Source organism: Halichoerus grypus, chromosome 1, assembly GCF_964656455.1.
Source record: "Halichoerus grypus chromosome 1, mHalGry1.hap1.1, whole genome shotgun sequence".
NCBI lineage: Eukaryota > Metazoa > Chordata > Mammalia > Carnivora > Phocidae > Halichoerus > Halichoerus grypus.
Genome location: NC_135712.1, coordinates 9442041 through 9465378, shown reverse-complemented (window position 1 = coordinate 9465378; position 23338 = coordinate 9442041). Strand labels below are relative to the sequence as shown.

At 46.6% G+C, this 23338-nt stretch overlaps 1 protein-coding gene and 1 long non-coding RNA gene across 8 annotated transcripts in view; both read left to right on the top strand.

Annotated features, from left to right (window-relative positions):
* DOP1B (DOP1 leucine zipper like protein B) overlaps positions 1–23338 on the top strand; it is a 107087-nt gene that overhangs the window by 3241 nt on the left and 80508 nt on the right. For all 7 annotated transcript variants that reach the window (XR_013448990.1, XR_013449008.1, XM_078075104.1 and 4 more), the window contains exon 2: positions 3242–3405. Coding sequence is in view for 5 of the 7 variants with exons in the window: in XM_078075104.1 (XP_077931230.1) it covers positions 3268–3405 (138 nt within the window). In the remaining 2 variants the exon portion in view is untranslated. The remainder of the gene's footprint in view (positions 1–3241; positions 3406–23338) is intronic.
* LOC118524872 (uncharacterized) lies at positions 3424–22690 on the top strand. Its single transcript, XR_013449028.1, has 4 exons — positions 3424–4681; positions 6929–7118; positions 8078–8282; positions 17958–22690. It is a non-coding gene; the product is annotated as an uncharacterized LOC118524872 (long non-coding RNA).

Below are 23338 nucleotides of genomic sequence, written 5' to 3'. Positions count from 1 at the left end.
CTCAGTCGTTAAGCATCTGCCTTCAGCTCAGGTCATGATCCCAGGGTCCTGCAATCGAGCCCCGCATCGGGCTCCCTGCTCGGCGGGAAGCCTGCTTCTCCCCTCCCACTCCCCCTGCTTGTGTTCCCTCTCTAGCTGGCTATCTCTCTCTCTCTCTCTCTCTCTCTCTCTCTCTCTCTGTGTCAAATAAATAAATAAAATCTTTAAAAAAAAAAAAAAGAAGAAGGAAGAGTCCAGGATGATGTCAAAGGTCCCATGAATGGTGGGGCGGGCCACTTCCTGAGGAAAGGAAGACTGGAGAAGGAGCACTGAGCGGGTAGAATCAAGAGTATAGGGATTTTTAAAAAACAACTTTACTGAGGTGCAGTTTTTTTTAAAAAGATGTTATTTACTCATTAGGGAGAGGGAGCGAGCATGAGCCGGAGTGGGGGGAGGGTCAGAGGGAGAGGAGAAGCTGACTCCCCACTGAGCAGGGAGCCCGACATGGGGCTTCATCCCAGGACCCTGAGATCATGACTCAAGCCGAAGGTAGACGCTTAACCGACTGAGCCCCCCAGGCACCCTCTCAAGGTGTAATTTATAGACCATAAGTCTATACATTGATTTCAGTGTACAATTCAGTGATTTTTAGTAAATTTACAGAGTTGTGCAACCATCGCCGTAATTCAATTTTAGCACGTTTCCATTACCCCCGGAAGATTCCTATGCCCATTTGCAGTTCCTCCTTGTTGCTACTCCCTTCCCTAGACGACCACTAATCTACTGGCCATCTCTACAGATTCACAGGTTCTGGACATGTAATATGAATGGAATCATACAATATGTGGCCTTTTGTGTGGCTTCTTCCGCTATGTTATGTATTTCTCAGGTTCACCCTTACTGTCGTATATATCAGTACTTTGTTCATTGTATGGCTAGACCATATTTTGTTGATGGATGTTTGGGATGCACTAAGTTTGAGACACCTATGGCAGATCTGGGCAGATGAGTCAAGTAGGTATTTGCATGAATCTGGACCTCAGAGGGGAAGGTTTGGGCAGGCATTATAAATCCAGGGTCATTAGCATGAAGATGGTATTTGTAAGTTGTAGGAATGGGGAGATGACCGAGGATAGAAAGAGAACAAAACTTGGTGCCAGGGAATGGCAATATTTGGCAATAGGATAGAGGAGGATTAGCCAGCAGAGGAGAAGGAACAGTGGAGAGGTGGAAACCAGCACAGGGCTGGTGGGGCCAGAGGAGGGTGTGGGCTGAAAGGAGGCTGTTTTGGGAAGGAGGGAATGGTCTGCTGCACAGTACTGCTGAGAGGTAAAAAGTCCACTGACGTTGGAAACTTGGAAGTTGTGGTGGCCTTGGGAATATCGGAATGGGCGCAGAATGACCAGAAAGTGAAGTAGCGGATACCATGGGATTCTCAGAAATTCACCAATAAATGAAAGATTCAGGTTTAAAGAACATGTTGTACCTACAGTTCAGTTTCTTTCCTCTATGATACTTGCCATTTTGCCTGAGGACACGCAACTTGGTTAGCTAACTACAGCATTCTCAGTGTGTTTAACGGTATCACATTGCTCTATATTTTACTGTCTTTTCAGACTGTGTACTAGTGAAATACTAGCCTCATATATCAGGATTGTGTTTGGTTGTGAGTAGCAGAAAACTTGATTGAACGGTGGCTTAGATCAGCTCTTCTGTGCAGAAAACATCGAGTCCAGGGTTGACGTGGTGCCTTCTTAAAGTCGTCTCTGGCTTCAGCTGCTGTGTCTTTCTACTTACCCACAAAAGTCGTACACCCAGGATGGCTTTTGCCTCTTGCTTGCCACACATGGCTTCACCTCCAACATCAAACCTTTGTTCCAGGCAGAAGGAGGGGCAGGAGTAAAGGGCAAGAGGCCCGGGCCAGAGGAGTCTACCTCCTTTCAAACGTCTTTCCTGGAGGCCCCACCACCAGCTTCTACTGACCCCTCATTGCCTAGAGCTGTTAGCACTATCCTGAGCAAAATTTGGGTTCCCTTAGTATGGAAAAGGGGACAAGGAATTTTAGGGTAGGTGCCTGCCACGCTTTAAGTAGATCTTCATCAGATGAAGACTAAAGAAGGAGGGCAAATCAGAACCCTAAGGCGTCCCTTTTGAGAAAATGCCAAAGTATGGAACTTGGTGCCAGATCAAGGGAACCATTGAACATTTCCATATCTTGTGGAATATTTCTCAAAGTTGTAATTTGTTTGAATAAACTGATAGATTGACCTACAGATTTTTTTTGTTAATGAAAGAATAAAAACAAAACTTGACATAAGCATGCACTCGTATTGCGTCCATTGTCACGTATAAATGATGGATATTTTCATGAAGTCAAATGAGTGCAGCATTCCGTGCTGTTCTTTGTTTCCTTCTGTCACCTTGGAGACAAAAAGAGGAAATGGTTGTTGTTGGAGCCAGGATGAGACCGTATTGGTCTCAGGCTTTATAATAGCTGCAGTGGTTCATACATAATGAATGCATCTAGCCACAGGAAAAAAATAAAAGAATCCGTCAAAGAATATACAAGGTCAAGAAGAATAAAATGGTGATTGCTTGGGCCCTGGTGTCACCACCCCATGTCCAGGCTCTACACATGGAGGCGTGGAGCTGTCAGGGCAGCGGCTGGGTGGGGGGATTGGTGGGTGATTGGAGCTTAGTAGCTAAACAGGCACCTGGTGGATTTCTGGCAACACTGATTTCAAACAGTGCACTCTTACATCCTCATTTTTTAAACTTTTTTTTTCCCCTATCAGATTTTCTTCTAGAATATTTCCAATCCTCATAGCCCAGTTGTAAAGGATTGGATCACTAAAGAGGTTGCTCTGGTTAATAGCATTGACCTGCTTTTCCTTAGCTTTTATAAATGCCCTACGGTAGGAAGGGCCACCTGCATTCAGAATTACCAGCGGGCAACAATATTTAGTGAGCGGCTTTGTAAGTTTCACTCCTAGAATTAATTTTGTCAGTTAAGAGGAATCCTGGCATTTTTGCTTCTTTTCTGCTCCGTGCATTTGTCTCCCTCAGAATCCAAGAGGACCGGAACTATTTGTCTTTTGTCTACCACAGTGCCTGGCCCAGGAGCCTTGCTAAATATTTGAGTTGCGTTGCTGAGTGCGTTTGTGCACGGTTGTTTTGTGGACACGTGTCCACTGTAGCTCTGGGCCGGGAATGCTCTGTGTCCTTGAGTAACTCCCTCATTTCTTTCTTGATTCACTTTTAGATACTTCTCCACTGTGAGAATGTAAGATGGATCCAGAAGAGCAGGAACTCTTGAATGATTACAGATACAGAACTTACTCTTCGGTGATAGAAAAGGCTTTAAGAAATTTCGAGTCCTCAAGTGAATGGGCGGATCTCATATCTTCACTGGGCAAGCTCAACAAGGTATGTGGGGTGTAGAGTATTTAGATTGCATAGAGGCGGGGACACAGCTGTCTTTTTATTGTTTCAAGGAATCCTCTTTATTATTACATGACATGCTGATTATAACAATTAGAAAATGCTGATAAGAAAATCTACCCATAATTCTGTAATTCTGGTTACCTGCTGTTAACCTGGTCAGTATACTTCCTTCCTTCCAGCTTTTTTTTTTTTTTTCCTTCTGGGCATAGAATTATACCGTGGATGTAGTCGACGGAATAGCTGAACAGTCTTTTTCTCAACTATATTCACGTCTAAATAAGATAAACTTTAAAATTGACCAATCAGTTATTCAAAGATAAATTATCTTTTTTTTTAAGATTTTATTTATTTGAGAGAGAGAGAAAGTGGGGGGAGGTGCAGAGGCAGAGGGAGAGAATCCCAGTCAGACTCCCCGCTAAGCGTGGAGCCCGACGCAGGGCTGGATCCCAGGACCCCAAGATGATGACCTGAGCCGAAACCAAGAATCAGAGGTTCAACCGACTGCACCACCCAGGCGCCCCAAAGATGAATTATCTTTCATGTGCTACTTAGGATTTTTATGGCTTTTTCTTCTTTGGTCTATTTTTTTGGCCATTTGACTGTTGATGGGTAACTCATGGAAGACCAGGGGATGACATAAATACTGAAATCTGCCCAGAAATTGTGAGTGTGTTTGGATGAGGAGAAAAGGGTCTGGTCTAGGAAGATCAAAACTGGTCACATGCAGGCTTGACCTTGTGTTCTGTAGATGGGACCACCGTGTGTTCCTGTCCTGCCCAAAAGGATGACCTAGTAAAGCCCAAGGCTTCTACTCTAGGTAGAAGATATTTGGGCTTGAAGACACTGTTCCCAGGCTTTGTTGCTGCCTGGCTGGGGCTCCTGCCTAGGATACCTGACTTTGGAACCCTAGTGCCGTATGGGACTTGGGAGATGCCCATGCGTCCTCTTCAGCTCTCCGCTCATGAGGTCATACACACCGGGGTCTTCTAACGAAGAGAAAGAATTTCTCCATTCACCTCCTCAGGGAATGCAGGGAGGGCGTGAGGAGGGAGTGAAGAATGCCGGCAGTTACGACAGGTAGTGGCCAGGAAACTACGTGGTCTCTAGCAAGGTGTATTTACCACACGTGAGTGTCATGGCTGGCCTGTCCGGGATAGACAGAGGTACTGAAACAGCAGATGAGAGCTTGAGAGTGCTTTGGCTGTAGAGCTCCAACTCGGGAATTCGCAAGGTGAAGACAACAGTGTCTTACATGAAGGTGCGTCTCTTTTTTAGGGGAAAGGGAGAAGCGCTGAAATGGGATTTAGGCATTTTCAAGTTCTTCTAGGTGTTTCAGTATTTTATTTAGTACTTGACTCTCTTGAAATCTAAAAATAGCAACTTACTTTGGAAGGGGGTGTGTTCATTTTTTTTGTTATTGTTGAGGTAAAATCCACAAAACCTAGAATTTGTCATTTAACCATTTTAGAGCGTACAGTTACGTGGTTTTTACTAAGTCGGAGTGTTGTGCAACCATCACCACCAACTAGTTCCAGAACGTTTTCGCCAACCCAGAAGGAAACCCTCCCATCCCACCCCCCCCCAGGCCCTGGCAACCACTAATCGACTTTCCGTGTCTATGGACATTTCATATACATGCACACATACAATATCCTTTTGTGTCTGACTTCTTCCACTTAGCGTGTTTTCAGGTTCATCCATGTTGTAGCATGTATCAGTGCTTCATTGATTTTTAGAGCTGAATAATACTCCATTATATGGCTACACCACATTTTGTTTATCCACGCATCTATTGATGGACATCTGTGTTTCTACCTTTTGGCTGTTGTGAATAGTGTTGCTGTGAACATTTGTGTACAGATTTGTGTACACCTGTCTACACTTCTTTGGGGTATAGACCGAAAAGTGGAATCACTGATTCTATGTGTAACTATGAGGAACCGCCAGCCTGCTTTCTCAGAGGCTGCACTGTTTTATGTGCCCACCAGCAATGGACGAGACTTTCAGTTTCTTCATGTCCTCGCTAATGCTTCAGATTTTTTTTATTTTGATGATAGCTATTGTAGTGCTGTCTTATTGTGGTTCTGATTTGCATTTCCCTAATGACTAATAATTTGGGTATCTTTTCATGTGCTTATTGGCCATCTGTGTATCTTCTTTGGAGGAATTTCTGTTCAAATACTTTGCCCATTTTTTAAAACTGGGTTGTTTGTCTTTTTGTTGTTGATTTGTAAGAGTTCTCTACATATTCTGGATACTAGGCCCTTATTGGATATATGGTTTGCAGATATTTGTTTCCCATTCTTAGGTTGTCTTTTTTTTTTTTTTTTTAAGATTTTATTTATTTATTTGACAGAGAGAGAAAGCGAGAGCAGAAACACAAGAAGGGGGAGTGGGAGAGGGAGAAGCAGGCTTCCTGCTGAGCAGAGAGCCCGATGTGGGACTCGATCCCAGGACCCTGAGATCATGACCTGAGCTGAAGGTAGACGCTTAATGACTGAGCCACCCAGGTGCCCCACTTAGGTTGTACGTTGTCTTTTCACCTTTTTGATGGCACCCTTAATGCAAAAGTTTTAAATTTCTTTTTTCTTTTTTTTAAGTAGGCTCCACGCCCAGCGTGGAGCCCAACATGGGGCTTGAACTCACAACCCTGAGATCAAGGCCTGAGCTGAGATAAAAGTTAGATGCTTAACTACCTGAGCCACCCAGACTACCCAGAAGTTTTTAATTTTGATGGAGTCCAAACTACCTACTTTTTCTTCTGTTGTGCTCTTGGTGTCATATCTAAGAAACCATTGCTGAATCCAAGATCATGAAGATTTTGCCCTGTATGTTCTTCTGAGAGTTTTATGTCTTAGCTCTTACATTTAGGTCTTTGATCCATTTTGAGTTAATATTTATGCGTGGTGTGAAGTAAGGTCCTGAATGTATTCTTTTGTAGGAAATCCAGTTGTCCCAGCACCATCTGTTGGAGAGACTGTTCTTTCCAAGGGCCTTGGAACCCTTGTTGAAAATCAGTAGGCCATAAGTAGATGGCTTCATTTCTGGACTTCCATTTCTTTTCCATTGACCTATCTGTCTATCCTTAGGCCAGTGCCATACATTTTGATTATTGTAGCTTTGTAGTAAGTTTTGAAATGGGGAAATAACTTTGTTGTGCTGGATTGTTTTGGCTATTCTGGATCCCTTGAAATTCCATATGCATTTTAGGATCAGCTTGTCAATTTCTGCCAACAAGCCAATGGGATTTTGATAGGGATTGCTGTGACTCTGTAGATCACTTGGGGAGAATTGCCATGTGAACAATATTAAGTCTTCCAAGTCCGTGAACACTGGATGTCTTCCATTTATTTAGGAACATACACATTTTGAGCTAGCTAAAATAATAAACTTGGTCAGTGCAATTCTCAAGCCATGAAGTATCCTGTTAAACAAGTCTTGTTTCAGTATGCCTGAAGAACTTCCTAAAATGTTTAATCATTTTAACCCACCTTTTAAAATGCAGGTTCAAGTACAGATGAACCCTTCTTGGAGGAGCTTTAAAAGCGTTGGCTATTCGTGCATTCGGTAGCTGTGTGAGTCCCTGCAACATGCTAGTACTGTCCCAGGCATCAGGGCACAGCAGAGAGCAAAACCAGCAAGACCCTGCCCACGTGGGGGCCAGGGGAAAGCCGGATGATAAAATATACAGGATGGTAGGTAGTGATGAGCGTGTGGGAACAGTAATGAAGGGGGCGGTGAGTGTTGAGGACGCATTGTGATATTAAGTGGGGTCTTTAAGGAAGGCTTTGCTGAGAAGGCACCCTTTGACCAAGTGCAGAGGCTCTGGTGTGTCTGAGGCCAGTGAGGTCACAGACCAAGCGAGGGATGGGGAGAGTGTAGGATACAAGGCCATAGAGGAAGGGGTGGGGAGGGCATCCAATCTTGTAGGTCCTTTAAAACTGGAGTCTGACAGTGGCCACTGAGTCAGGGGCTGGCGGGTGCCCCGGAGGGCAGCTGAGCCAGGAGCATGGCCTGGCTTAGCATGCTAGAGCGGGTTCCAGCTGCTCTGTAGGGGGTAGAGAATGGGTGGGGGTCAGGCAAGGCAGAAACAGGGAGACCATTTAGGAGCTGTTGCTGTAACAGAGGTGGGCCAGTGGAGAAGGGTTTGGGTTTTGAATATACTTCGAAGGTACAACAATTTGTTTATGGATCAAATTTGGGATACAAGAGAAAAAGAAGAGTCAATCAAGTAGGACTCCAGAAGCCACAAGATGCAATGGGGAGGGAGCCTGGGGAAGACCCCACTCCATGAGGTGGGCAGGGAGACCAAGGGTTCACTTTGGGATTGGCCGGTTTGAGGTGTCTGGTCAATGTTCCCATCTGATGTCTGTAGGCAGTTGGATATGAGTGATACTGAATAAAAGTTTAAAAAGACAAATTTTTGTTATAGTCGGTACCCAATCCTGTGTAATGGCACTACTGTGTTTTCTGTGCTCGAGCTTCCTGTTTTCTGTTGCTATGTGTGATTAAATGATGACCGAAAAAATTTGCAAGACATGGGTGGGATGAGGTGACACTGTCGATCTTTGCCTCAGCCCTGCCTCTGACAGCTCACATTCCGAGAGAGCATACCATGTGCTAAGGACTTGATGTGCATTATTTTATATTACAGCATATCTGGAGATTGGTCTCAGACTAAGCAACTTCTGCAAGATGAGAGCCAGCAAGTGCAGAGAGGGCTCAAACCCCGGCTGCCTGGCTGCCAAGCCCATGCTCTTGAGCTTTTTTCATGTCACTATCTGTGTGTCTCACATAAAGGGACAGGAATACACCTTTTTGATGTCAGGGGCACCGTCTTCACTATCCAAATGAAGCAGGTACAATGAATTACTAAGACTCATTTTACTGACGAAGGTTAACTAACTTGCCTGATGTCGCATGGCTGCTAAGTGGTTGTTATGGGTTGAGTTGTGTCCTCCAAAAAAAAAATATATTGATGTCCTAACCCCCAGTGTCTCAGAGTGTGACCTTATTTGGAGATCGGGTCTTTACAGAGCTGATCGAGTTAAAGTGAAGTCATTAGGATGGGCCTGATCCACTCTGACTGGAGTCCTTATAAAAAGGGGCAGTTTGGACACAGACACAGACGTGCATAGAGGGACGACGCCATGTGAAGAGGAAGGCAGAGATCTGGCTGATGCGATTATAAGGCTAGGAACAGGAGAGATTGCCGGCAAACTACCAGAGGCAAGAAGAGCAGTCTGGAATGTATTCGCCCTCGCAGCCCCCAGAAGGAACCAACCAGCTGACACCTTGATCTTGGACTTCCGGCCTCCAGAGCTGAGAGACCATTTGTTTCTGTTGTTTAAGCCGTCCAACATGTGGTGCCATGTTACCGCAGCCTGGCAAACTGATACAGTGGTAGGACCAAGATATGTTGAACACCTGGGTGCTGGGGATACGGCATTGAACACAAGTTCATAAGGCTTTGTTGGCAGAAGACGGACAATGAATAAATATGTGATACCAGCTGCTGGATGCTAAGGAAAAATAAAGCAGGCAAGGGAATTGGGTAGGGAGGAAGGAAGGTCGGGTGTTAGTTCAGACAGGAATGGCTCTGATAACATGACATTTGAGATTTGAGCAGAGGCCTGGATGCAGTGAGCGAGCTGGCGGGGAGACCATCTGGGGTGTGGGCCTGTGTCCAAGGTACAGTAGGGGGCGGGTGTGGTTGGGGTGGAGCGGTGATAGGAGCCGAGGGAGGAGAGGTAGCCAGGGCAGATCACACAGTCTTGTTCCACAAGGGAGGAAGGACCACTGAGCAACGTGCCCGCCGCCTTCGTTACCTGCTGGAAGCATCCCTCTGGCTGATGCGTGGGCAGTGAGCCTGAGCGTGGGAGCCTGCTGCGGTGGCAGTGGGCAGCTTTTGCAGCTAGATCAGAGGTACTGGGGCAGAGGATTTGGGAAGGTGCTGGATGGAGCAAGCCCCAGTCAGTGTCGGCATTCACTTATCTCCTGGGAGACTCACAACTTCTGCATTCAGGGAACCTGATGAGAGTTGATGTGAATAAGGAGGTTAAGGCTTTGGCAATGGTCAGATTGCTTGGACTTATACATGTACACAGAAATTCAGTGAGTAAATTAGTGACGAATTAGTAAAAGACCTTTATAATGCGAATAGAAACACTATTGTAGGTTAATAGTAAGGTTAGGTCAAGATGCTTTTTAATTAAGGTAGGTGATTGTTGGTAATAAAACATTAACCATAGCCAAGAACGGAAGGCTCATCTAGCTCAACTCTTGGATGAGAAAACTGGGCCCCAAGAGGTCTTGGTTTGTTAGACTATGAGTTCTAATTATATCAGTTTTTAAACTTTCGGTATCATCTTCTGAATTTCATGTATTAGAGAAAAGTTTACCTTTTATGGCTTTCAGGTATAGCAACATGAATAGGGTAATTTTTGCTTAATTGTTTATCTGAGACTTCAAGCCATCATCTTTCACTGATTATTTTTAGATAAATTTTAATTAACAAGTACAAATTGAGCCCTGGCAAACGCAACCACTTGCCAAGCCTGGGTTACAACTTTGATTATGGAAATGGAGGATAGTAGAAATGAATAAACTCTGTGCATTTAGAAACCAGAGGATAGTAGAAATGAATAAACTCTGTGCATTTAAAAACTTTATCTATGGGGCAACTGGGTGGCTCAGTCGTTAAAACGTCTGCCTTTGGCTCAGGTCATGGTCCCGGGGTCCTGAGATCGAGCCCTGTGTTGGGCTCCCTGCTCAGTGGGGAGCCTGCTTCTCCCTCTCCCTCTGCTCCCCCCACACTTGTGCTTTCTCTCTGTCAAATAAATAAATAGAATCCTTTTTTTTTTTTAAGATTTTATTTATTTATTTGACAGAGAGAGAGACAGCGAGAGAGGGAACACAAGCAAGGGGAGTGGGAGATGCTTAACGACTGAGCCACCCAGGCGCCCCTAAATAAATAAAATCTTTAAAATAAAAACAAAAAAAAAAAAACCTGATCTTTGAAACTCCTTTTTAAAAAACGTCATAATGGTCCTTAACGAAGCACCATTTTTTTTGCTGCTTTTTTTCAGCACCCTACTGTTTCATGAAATGGCCAGAAAGCAGGTGACATGAATAGCAAGAGAAATAGGAGGTGCTGGGTATTGTTAGTTTCAGCTTCTCAAGTCTTAGCGCTTAAGGACAGCACCTCCTTGTTAACGCAGAGCCTCCTTGTGGCATTTCAGAGTTAGCGCTGCATTATTTCCGGAAGAACGTGGGCTGGAGATGGGAGACCAGGTGAACTGTTCTGGTCTACAGCTGAACTGATCAGCTTCGGGACCTCTCTACCTGGAAACTCCATGAGTCTGAGCTGGATTCTGATTCTTACCCTAACCCTATCAACTACTTTTCTCTGTTAGATAGTATTATTAGTTCAGATAAAGCTTCTTTAGTCTGAGGTCTGTATTAGTCAGCTAAGCTGTCATAGCAAAATCCCACACACTCGGCGACTTAACAGAAATTAACTTTTGCACAGTTCTGGAGGCTGGAAGTCCAAGATCAAGGTGCCAGCAGATTTGGTTTCTTCTGAGGCCTCTCTCCTTGTCTTGTAGGTGGCCACCTTCTCCCTGTGTCCTCATATGGTCTCTCCACTGTGCATGTCTAGGTCTTAATCTCCTCTTACAAGGACATCAGTCATATTGGACATCACCTAGACATTTTACCTTAATTGCCTTTCCAAAAGCCCTGTCTCCACATAGTCACATTGTAAGGTACTGGGCATGAGGGTTTCAACATAGGAGTTTGGGGGACACAATTTAGCCTGTAACAGGGTCTGACAATGAAGTGCAGATTGTCTCTCCATATACCAGTTCTTTCAAAAAGCTTATTTCTGATGGAATCCCAGATGGTTTTCCATCACACCCCTTATGGAATGGTAGAGCGTTACTTCTTTGATCTTATTTTTACTGCCCTGCAACATCATGAAGAACTTCACTTCTGGCACGTGTGGTGATTGGATGTGTGCCAAGAACTTCCCGACTGTCTCAGTTTGTGTGGACTTGCTGTAACAAAACACCCGAGACCGGATTCGGAATAGCAGGCCTTCCTCTCTCACGGTTCTGGAGGCTGGGGTTCAAGATCAGGGCACTGGCAGAGTCAGGGTCTGGTGCGGGCTACTTCCTGGTTCACAGATAGTTGTTCTGTTGTGTCCTCACATGGCGGAAGGGGCCAGGGAGTGCTGTGAGGTCCCTTTTATAAGGGCACTAATCCCAATCATGAGGGCTCCACCGTCATGACCTAATTGTCCCCCCAACCTCCCCCTTCCCCCAGTGCTATCATACTGCAGGACGCAAACATTCAGACCATAACACCAATGATTCGTGTCCCATCTGACTTTACCTCACAAGCTCTGCACCAGCTTTCTCGTAGGGGCTTTGTTGTGGGGTATCTTTTGGAGGGGGGGGTGTTGTCCTTCCAGTTGGCCTTTCCCATATGTCTCCTTATGTCCTCCTCCCCAGCCTCTTCCTCTTTCCCATGAGATGAGATTTATTTTTTTATTTTTTTAAGATTTTACTTATTTATTTGCCAGACAGAGAGAGAGAGAGAGCAAGAGAGCAAGAGAGCACAGCAGGGGGAGTGGCAGGCAGAGGGAGAGGGAGAAGCAGGCTCTCTGTGGAGCAGGGAGCCCGATGCAGGGCTCAATCCCAGGACCCCAGGATCATGACCTGAGCCAAAGGCAGATGCTTCACCAACTGAGCCACCCAGGCGCCTCGTGAGATGTGATTGAAATCACTGCTCCTGATCGCCCTGGACCAGACTCCGTCCAGCCGGTGACCTGGGGCAGGACCTGAGCCCCTCCCAGCCTTCACTGTTGATGAATTGCAGCTCTGAGCCTGTGATGCCTGGTTCCTTCTTGTCACCTCACTGTGAGGGGCCATTTTTTTTTTTTTTTTAAGATTTTATTTTTATTTGACACAGAGACAGAGATAGTGAGAGAGAGAGCATAAGCAGGGGGAGCGGCAGGCAGGCAGAGGGAGAGGGAGAAGCAGGCTTCCCGCTGAGCAGGGAGCCCGACGCGGGGCTCGATCCCAGGACCCTGGGATCATGACCTGAGCTGAAGGCAGACGCTTAATGACTGAGCCACCCAGGCGCCCCAGAGGGGCCATTTTGTTAGAGTGATACCTCAGTTTGGGGCAGTTGTTTTAGTTGTTCCCAGCGATCTTCTGCTGCCACCTATGGCAGTGACCCAAGGGTAGAAGCACGCAGGTACGTGTGGTGTTAGGGTCATTCTAGAAGGATGTGGCCTGAATGCCTTCTGGGAAGCGACCAAATTGGAAGGTTGTCTGTGGCAATTACTGATTCTTCACGTGTCAGCAAAGTAGAACTGTTTCTTTGCGGGACGGTGGTAAACACCAGGCCCGTTTGCTTCTGGCAGTGTGCGGATGTCCTTGGCACCAGAAGTTAGACGACGTAGCTAATAGAAAGTCCAGTAGAACTCCCCATCCTACTGTGGCAGAGGCTGCCAAGTCCCTTGCCCTTCTGTCCTCCTCCTCTTGGTAGGTGACGCGTCGGGGCTCAGACGGCATTATTGCTCCTTACCCTGTCCCACGTTCTCCGGAAGGAGCTGAGAATCGGCAAGGGGGTCGCTGATTCGGGCTTGTGGGACCTGCCTCAAGCAGCTGACATGCTCTTTTTGGAAGGAACATTTCTCTGCTGAAATCAGGAGACTGGTATACTTTCAGTAATTTATAGCTAGGGTAGTGTATATATTTTGCATGTCAATAGAGGATATTTTTGCTATTCTTTGAGATCTGCTGGAGGGGTAGAAATAGTCCAGATCTGGGCAGGTGAGTTGTTCCCCCAGTAATCTAATAGCAAAAGCACATCTGGGGGGAGAAAAAGCTCATCTAGCAGAATTGAGTTTATGGATAAGGAAAGAGCTTGTTGTCTGCTTATGTTTTATAAGTTCTGTCAAGAAAGTTATGGAACTAGAAATTTCACGTCGGGCCATGGTAAGGAAGGTGCTATGGACTGAATTATGTCTCCCCCATCCCCACCAAACTCGTGTGTTGGAGGCCTAAGCCTCAGTGTGACTGTATCTGGAGATACATCTTCAGGAAGTAATTAAGATTAAATGAGGTCATTCATTAGGGTGGGGCCCTAATCCAATAGGTTAGTGGCCTTATAAAAAGAGGGAGAGAGCGAGACATGTCTCTCCTCCATGTGGTGAGCACACAGCGAGAAGGTGGCCAGAGAACCGAGTGAGCACCTTGATCTAGGACTTCTAGCCTCCAGAGCTGTAAGAAATAAGTGTCTGTTGTTTGAGCCACCCAGTCTGTGATATTTTGTTACAGTAGGAATTAAGTTAAACTTGGCTATTTTTCAAAAAGGACAGCTGATTGAACGTGAACGCCGGTGTTCAGGCTTGTATGTGAGCCAAATACAGGCATTCCCATTTATTTATCTTTTTTTAAATGGTCTTTTCCTTTTTCCTTTTTTTTTTTTTTATGGCTTTGCTGACATGCAATAAACTACATATACTTGAAGTATATAATTTGATGAGTTTTGACATGTGTATATCCCTGTGAAACCATCATCCCTCGAAGATAATGGGCATGTATCTATCACCCCCAGATGTTTCCTCCCCTCCTTGCCTCCCCCCGTCCCTCTCTGCCCCTGTCTCCAGGCAGCACTGATCTGCTAGTTTGCATTTTCTAAAATTTTATATAAACAGAATCATACGGTATATACCCTTTACTCCCTGGTCTGGCGTCTTTCACTTGGCAAACCAGTTTCAGAGTCAGCCAGGTGATTGTGTAGATGGACAGTTCATCCCTTTTTACTGCTGAGTAGGATGCCATGGATGTATACCACTTATTTGTCCATTTCCCTATGAATGGACATTTTGGATTTCTTCCAGTAGATACATATTCAACTTTTTTAAAAACTGGCAAATCGTTTTCCAAAGTGGTTGTATCATTTTATACCCCTCCAGCAGTGTACAGGAACTCCAGTTATTCCATATTCTTGCCAATGCTCAGCATGGCCAGTCTTTATTTTAGCCATTTTAGTGGGAGTGTAGTAGTAGCTCCTTGTGGCTTTTGCATTTCGCATTTAAATGACCACCAGTTAGAGGGGCGCCTGGGTGGCTCAGTTGGTTAAGCATCTGCCTTTGGCTCAGGTCACGATCCCAGGGTCCTGGGATCGAGCCCCATGTCGGGCTCCCTGCTCAGTGGGGAGCCTGCTTCTCCCTCTCCCCCCAGCTCCTGCACTCTCTCGCTCTCTGTCTCTCAAATAAAATCCTTAAAAAAATAAAAATAAATGACTACCAATTAGAGAGTTAGTACGTGATCACTGTAAATTTGTGTTAATCTTATAGAAATACAATACAAAGATAACCATAAGAATCTACACTACTTTATTGTATGGAGTAGGAAAAAAGTATGATGACGTATGCAACCATCCAAGTGAGGTAGGTGTGTCGTTACCCGTGTGAAAGAGGCTCATGATAAAACGGGCAAAAAAGGCTAGTTGAACAGTCATATATACCTCTAGTCTTGGATGTGGGGGAGACAAAATGGGGGGCGGGGTTGTATGGAAGGGGGCGAGGTCTGGAAGCCCTTACTGCTGGACTGGTTTGCTTCCGGATTTTCCTGATTCTAAATGAAGCTCTCGTGAACATCTTCGTGCACGTGGCTGATGTTGCCAATGCGCATCGCCGGAGGTGGAGAAGCTGTGTCTGTGGGCATAGAGCTAACCCCTTGGTCACACGCGTCTGCGATCCGCTCGCCGGTCTGCACTGACGCCATGGCCCTTAACGGCTGCGCTTCCGAGTGTGTCTGTCCCCAGGACTGGGTTCTCTACACCGACCTAACCCTCCTGTTTCAGAGTCTTTCTGCTGTTGCCAGGCTGTTTTCCTCCAATGAACTTTAGAATCATTTGTGAAGTTACATCTTGGGGGGGTGTTGATTGGCGTGAGGTAACAAGGACAGCATGTTTGGGGAAGAAGAGACATCAGTACGCAGTTGGCCCTCCCACATGGAAATGTGGTCATTCTCCTCATTGGGGAAAAGGTATTCACTTTGTCCCAAAGAATTGAGTCATTTTTCTTACGTAAGTCCTTCCTGTTTTCTAAATATATTGGATATTCTATGCATGTATTTTCCTGCTGTGAATGGGTTTATTTCCCAGTCTATGTTTTAACTGGTTGTTGGTGTGTAGAAAACGATTAACTTACAGAATTTAGAAACTGGCCATCTTCATGAATTTATTTCTAATTTTTTTTTCAGCTAACGGTTTTGAGTTCTGTGGCTAGACAAGCGTACATATCATCAACCAATACTGAATTTGTTGTGTTTTTTTTTCCTGGTATTTTGCTAGCATTTTCTGGAACAGTGTTCAGTAATGACGATACTTGCAGTGTATTAAGTGACAGTGATGTCAGCTGCTATAGCAAAGCCATCCAAAAACCCAGGGCCACCAGTGAGATGGAAGTTTCTCTCTCCTCTGTCAGTGCAGCACGGTGTTCCAGATTGGGCAGCTCTCTTCCCCATGGTTATTCTAGAGACTCAAGCCTGGGACTCTGCCATTTTTAACACATGGCTTCCAGAGCTGCTCTGTTTGCTGCCCATATAGGAGCATGCACAGATCTTAGTGGCACACATTCCCTCCACTCATATCTTCAAGGGGGAAAAATATCCTCTGGTGGAGCAACCAGGGCCTGGCTACCACTTCTACCACAGAAGCGGGGAGCATGATTCGGATGGACGTTGCAGTCCCTGCCCCCACGTGGTGCGCACTGATTTGGTGGGGGCGCCTCCTGTCTCAACGATTATCTCAGACCTGCAGGCCCATCGGATTGCGGTCCCCTGAAACATCAGTTTAGTCTTTATTTACTAACTTAAATGACTGCTTATCTTTATATGGCCAGAAAGTATGCCATTTCATTACCTGATCGGTTGGTAAAGTGTTGAATTGCTTTTCTCAAAGCCACACAGTTCTGCCTTAGCATTTTATTCTTGTGTTTTTGGTGATGATGGTACTCAAACTGATTCTCCCAATGCCTGAGATCGGCCTCGGAAGCAAATCTGCTGGGAAGTACGATAATTCAGATGTTGTGGAGTGAAGGAAGGAGAGAGCTCTCGGGTTCGCGTTCAGGCTCACCACTTCTTCTGAGGTTGAGATGCACGTGCTGGTTGTCTACCCCGCTGTTCACCCTCCGCCTTCTCAGTTATGTCTAGGGGTCAGGTGGCGAAGCGCTGCAGGGTGGGAGCGCTCATCTCCCGGCCTCAGCAGTCAGTGTTACTGTTCCAGGACTTCTTCCTAGTAATTCCGTTTTCCTTGGCAGAGATTGATTCAGACATGAGCATGTGACCTTCCCTGACCTATGAGTTGTGGCCAGCTGGCTTCTGGAAAGGGTTTCCTCTAATACAGAGAGACAGGAAAGGAACAAACACTTGACTTTTTTTGTTCTCTTTAATTGCGGGAGAATGTAATGCCTGATGTGCGGCAGACATCTGAGGCCACAGCAGGGAAAGGCCGAGGATAAGTCAACTCACCATGAGGAGCATGTAAGCATGAAAAGGCTCGTCCTTTTAGGATGTCACTGAGCCCTTGCATTAGCCAAATATAGGAATGTGCTCCCCCAGACCAGTTGCTTGGCCTTGGCACCCTTGACCTTGCGTGATGGGGCAGGGAGTGCTGTCCTGTGCATTCTAGGATGTTCATCAGCATCTTGGCCTTTGTTCGCTAGATGCCAACCCCCATTGTAACAGCCAGAAATGCCTCCAGACATTGACCGATGTCCCCCAGGGGCAAAACTACCCCAGTTTGAAAACCCCTGCTCTAGACTTTTGGTTGTGAGGGGATACATTTCTTCGTTTCGATTTTGTATAGTTGGGTGAGCTATGCTTTACAGCCCAATGCTGGGTAACTGACTCCACAATGTCAGACCATCCTTAACCCACGGGAACCCGTTTCCTCTGTGGGCAGAAGCAGGGACACTTGTTTCTCAACAGTAAAGGTGTTTGTCCTTAAAAGATGTAGCATGTGCCATGCTGATTGGCACCCTCACCATCTGCATTGGCGTGGTTCTGGCTGGAATCAAGACATGTACAGAGAAACTGCGGAGGATTTTGTCTCCCCGCCCTGGTTTCATCCTCACTGCACAAGCCCTGTTGTGTTTCTGAGGAGGTAGTGTTCCTTCAGCACCTGCTTTATGCTTGCCTTGTGTTCAGCGTCTTGGTTCTGGGTGGCCCAGGCAGTTTTATAGCGGTTGGGTTCTGGAACGCGGAGCCAGCTTGGGCTTGAAGGGATCTGGAGAGAGCCAGGCTTTCATGCCTCAGTCACCATTCCCGGGTGCCTTGTTAGCAGCCTTCTTCCTCCCATCATTGTTCTTTAACTGCCCCCTACTTCTATGCAGAAAGCTTATCTCCGGGACCCGGATGGATTCAGATCAGAGTGAACAGGCAGAGCAGTGTTGAAGTGTGTTCTTCACCTCCCAGCTACGACTCTGAATTAGTTCCTTGCTGTACGTGCAGGTCACATGATCCCAGCTCCCAGTGCGGCGCCTGAGGCTCCGGACTGGCAGAACCAGAGCACTCGGGGAGGATGCGTCCTGAGCTCCACACAGCCATTCTGAACCCACTTTGCTACAACACCGAGGATTGGAAAGTGTGGCTCCGGAGATCTCAAGAAACCTGCTCTGCGCAGGAGGAGATAACATTTAGTCTTATTTAAGTGTGCCAATTCTGTTCTTCTGGGTGTGAATTTTAAAGAATATTGAGTTCTACCAGTAGAACTTTTGGGACTGAAGCCTGTTTGGGATTTGTAATGAGACCTTTTCCCCAAGATATTCTTGCTGCTTTTCTGGCTCTGACTTTAACAAGTTGGTTTCCATATAATAGGCTTTTGGTTTGTTTGTTAAATATATCTTTTGTATGTGGGTTAAAATACATTTAAACAGCAGAAAAGAAGGTGTGTCCAGACAGCGAGTCATTTAGTATCTTAATGATACGCTCACTTTTATGAGATCTTCTAGTTTGTGGTAATAAATTTTTTTTTTTTTTTTTTTTTTTTTAAAGATTTTATTTATTTGAGAGAGGATGAGAGGAGAGAGAGAGCACATGAGAGGGGGGAGGGTCAGAGGGAGAAGCAGACTCCCTGCTGAGCAGGGAGCCCGATGCGGGACTCGATCCCGGGACTCCAGGATCATGACCTGAGCCGAAGGCAGTCGCTTAACCAACTGAGCCACCCAGGCGCCCTGCGGTAATAAATTCTTAAGTATTTTCGTGTTCTCTGCATCACGTATGTGTCAGGGTTTAGTCCTGAAGGGCCCGTTTGCCCCATATGTTCATTTCCTTTAATGTGGTTCACTATCGAACTCTGCTGCCTTGACCTCCTCCCGCCCTTGTCCATCATTCCAGCCTCTTGGCTCATAGCCCCCAAAATAGAATGATTCCCTTTAGTGAGCCCCTGTTACAAGCTTGTCACTCATTGTTTCTCAAACCTATAATCCTCCGCAGTTGGTGCTGTTCAACCCCTTTTACTGGCGAGGACACTGAGGGAAGCTCAGGCTTGCTTGAGGCTTCCTCGTTCAGCGTACAGTGTTCAGCTCAGGCAGCACGGCCCAGAGCCCACGTACAGGTGCACGGCTGGGAGCGCGGGCTCAGGACCTGCACCGCAGTGGGAAAAGGATAAGATGTAAGACTGGAAACATGGAAGGCATTACAGCTAGCCATCTAAAGTTTCTGTGTGGGAAGACAGGGAAGATTGTTATTAGTGGTGAGAGGGAGTGGTTTCTACAATAGATGTTGTAATAAACTCACAAGGGGAAAAATAAAGAGCAATATTTGGACATGTGTTTTGCAGCTTGCCTTCTGTGAGGTAGCAATGCTATGTTGTGGTTTGTTTGGGGTTTGTTTTGGGTATTTTGTTTTTAAGAGAGAGGGAAGGGGCAAGGGGGGAGAGAGAGAGGGAGGAGAATCCAAGCAGGCTCCACACCCAGCGCGGATTCCAACACAGGGCTCATTCCCACAACCCTGAGATCTTGACCTGAGCCGAAATCAAGAGTCAGACGCTTAACCGGTTGAGCCACCCAGATGCCCTGTCATGTTTTGTTTCTGTTTTTTTTTTTAAGATATTATTTATTTAATTAACAGAGAGACGCACAGCGAGAGAGGGAACACAAGCAGGGGGAGTGGGAGAGGGAGAACCAGGCTTCCCGCCGAGCAGGGAGCCCAATGCGGGGCTCGATCCCAGGACCCTGGGATCATGACCTGAGCCGAAGGCAGTTGCTTAACGACTGAGCCACCCAGGCGCCCCACCCTGTCATGTTCTAAGAAGGAGTTTCCTGACCCAGTGTGGAGATTCCCAAGTCCTCTCAACCGAGAGCCAGGACCCGGTGTTCATGTCAGACGGGTACAGATGTGTGCGATCCTTGTGAATCCGATGCCCTGGGGAAGTGGGAATGGCGTGAACACCCGGGATGTTTCAGCTCCTTTCGAGCCTCGCCTGCCCGACCAGGTCAGGGAACCTGTGCTGGGCTGGGCAGCGGAGGAAGGGTGGCGCCCCAGCTGCAGCACTGTGCTCTCCATGACACGTCCCCTGCCCCTGCCTCGCTTTGTCATGAGTTCGACCAGCAACGCGTTCCCTCCACAGCAGAGCCAACTCTGGTTCAGCTGAGAAAAAGGAGTTTCGCAGACCGCGCCTCAGAGGCGTCGGCCCAGGGCTTGTGGTGTCGGGGCCGTGGTGCCCGCGGACGTGCGGGCGGTGGCGGCCGTGGGTCCCCCTGCTGTCGCCGCCCTGGCCCGGCCTGGGGTAGCCACCGCCTTCGCCCCCGGGCCGCGCTTGTAAAGCCTCCCCCGGTGTGTGTGCTCGCCTTCGCTGGGGCTCCTGGCAGGCAGCGCGGTAAGGAAGTGTGAGTTAGCATTAGCTCCGGCAGTAAGATAGAGCCGATTCAAAAGGAATAAAAATAATTGTAAGACATTTTTAAAAGCAAAACATGTATTCTGCTGCGTCTCTACCTCATGTGGAAGGTCGGGTGAAGCAGAGAAGGCTGCACCCTGCTAGCAGCTTCCCTGCAAGCCGAGGTCGTGGTGGCGGGGGTGGGTGTTGGAAGGCGAGAGGTGACGGCTCGGCAGGTTTGCGCTCAGCGGGCCGCGGATGCGACGGCGCCACACAGCCGTGTGTCAGTCTGGGACCTTCTTAAGAAGCAAGCGCTCATTTCCAGGGGGAATGTGCGGTGTCACTGCCCCAGTTAAACAGAAGCGGACTTCATGGGTTCTCCGTGAAATCCCCACTGCCTGTCCTGCCTGTTAGGGCCCCGTTGCCGCTCCTGTCTCTTGCCGTCCCCGCCCTGCCCTCCCAAGCTGGCACGGTGGCCGAGTCATTGCCATTTCCGGTGGGACATGACGCTCTTCACCATCTCCGCCTGCAGGACTTGGCCTACTTTCGTGTGGGAAGTCCTGGCCAGTTGGTTATTAGTGTCTGTCCTGTTTTCCTTTTGTCTGAAGGGCACCGTTGGTGTCCCTTGGCAGGGATTTAATGAGTGTTCAAGCTTGTGCCACCTGGCCAGCCTTACTCACGGTACGGCTTCGGTTTTGTGGCATGAAACGAACAGCCTTTTAAAGATGACCAACTTCCAGAAGGAAAACCTGCTGGTATTTTACCATTTGCTTGATGCGAGCCCTGCTTTTAAATTGGCTTGCTTGTGTTTCTTTATAGACAAGCATCTGGCATTCCGAAGTCAGTCTTATCACCGCAAAGAGCAGGTCTGGGCGCTCTCTTCTAGGAACTCCTGAAAATCAAATGTAACTCACCCCCTTCCCATATTGTTTAATTTCTCTTTAAAAATTTTTCAATTGTGATAAGATATACTTAACATACAATTTATCTTAACCATTTTTTAAGTGTATTAAAGTACTTTCTGAGTCTGTGGTCTGCCTTTTTGGAATTTTTAACCCTGTTTCTTACACAGACCCAGTCTACATCGTGCTGAGTCCTGCCAGATAGCATGATGTCAAAGTAAAAGTGCAGTGCAGACATTCTCATGGGTGAAGCAAAGCGAGATACCTCCCGGTCTCTATTAACGCAGCTTGGATGTGGTTCCAACCTTCCTTTCTCAAACTTATGTTTTATAGATTTTTTTATTATTTTAAGGTCAGCCTGCCGAGCCAATGCAGACAATGAGGTCCAAACTATTATATCTTGATTATAGCTCAAGGAATGCTTTTAAAATAGTGTCATTCTTGAGGAAAATAAGGAAGGAAGGCTTATTTCTGGTTTAATCCTAGCTTTTCCTTTCTGTTTAGCACTTTTCGAAGTGATTTTGAAAACAAGGCCATTTTTTCCTTCCAGATTTATGAGTTTCCTTGAGATACTTATTTTATAGCTGAAGAATATTTCTCATCTTTTTTTTTTAGTATACATCATTTTTATTCAGTGTTTATCGTATATGTTGTATATGTAATATAAATATGTATATATATATTATAGACTCTGTATATCTGTGTCTCTCTGTCTGTGTATCTATTAGGTTTACTTGGGTTTCTGGTTTCCTAAAAAACACACCCCAAACAGTGAAACTTCCCTGGAAATACCGGCTTGTCCTGCTGGAGAAGCACAGTGCCTGGATCGAGGCTGTCCAGAGCAAGGCAGCATCGGGGTGGCCCTCCCTGACCCACACCCGGGTCCCAGTCTTGGCAGCTCTCCAACAGCCAGGAGCGGGTAAAGAGGAAATCAGGAGTTTTTAAGCACTAGAAGGTGGACTCAGTTCAGGTGGCTATTTTGCTAATTAAGGGTTAAAAACACACTCAGGGTTGCCTGGGTGGCTGAGTCGGTTAAGCATTGGACTCTTGGTTTCACTCAGGTTGTGACCTCAGGACGGTGAGATCGAGCCCTGTGTTGGGCTCCATGCTGAGCATGGAGCCTGTTTGGGATTCTCTCTCTCCCTCTGCCCCTTCCCCCGACCCCTGCTCGCTCACGAGTTCTCTCTCTCTCTCTTTAAAAAAAAACAAAAACACAAAACCACCACCAAAACCTCACACTCAGGAGAGGCTGGACTGAGTCCCTGGGTCCCTTCAGGATTTATTAAAAGGAGTCCCTTTGTTCTCTGGTGAGGAAAGAGTTTTCAGTTTGTTCAGCAAACAAATGTCACTTGAGAGTTCGTGGCTCTTGCAGCTCAGCTGCACGAGCAGTTGGGTGACACACAGCATTCATTTCTTTTTTCTTTTTGGGTGATAAAATACACATAAAATTTACCATTTTAACTGTTTACGAGTGTACCGTTTCGTGGCATTCAGTATGTTTACCTTGTTATACAACCAGCACCACCATCCAAAACTGAGACCGTTCCCATTAAACACGGCTGCCCTCCCCCCTCCCCCAGCCCCTGGCCCCTCCGCCCGTTCACTTTCTGTGTCTGTCACTTTGACAACTCTAGGGGCCTCGTGTAAGTGGAATCATACAGCATGTGTTCTTTTGCATCTGGCTTATCGCATTGAGTGCGGTGTCTTCGGGGTTCATCCACGTGGTAGCGTGCCTCAGGGTTTCCTTCCTTGTTAAGGCTGAGTAACAGTCCACTGTATGTATAGACCACATTTTATTGATCCATCCTTGACATTTGGCTTGACATTAGCGCTGCAGTGAACATGGGTGTGCAAATACCTGTTTGAGTCCTTGCTCTCAATTCTTCTGCACATGTGCTCAGAAGTGGAATTGCTGGATCATACAGTAATTTGGTAAACAAGTCAAATATTTAATCTTTTTTTAACAATTTTATTTATTTGTTTTTTTAAGTAAACTCTCCACCGGAGGTGGGGCTCGAACTTACGACCCCCTGATCAACAGTCACGTGCTCTGCCGACTGAGCCAGCCAGGCGCCCCTAATCTTTTGAGGAGCCACCATCCTGTTTGCGCAGCG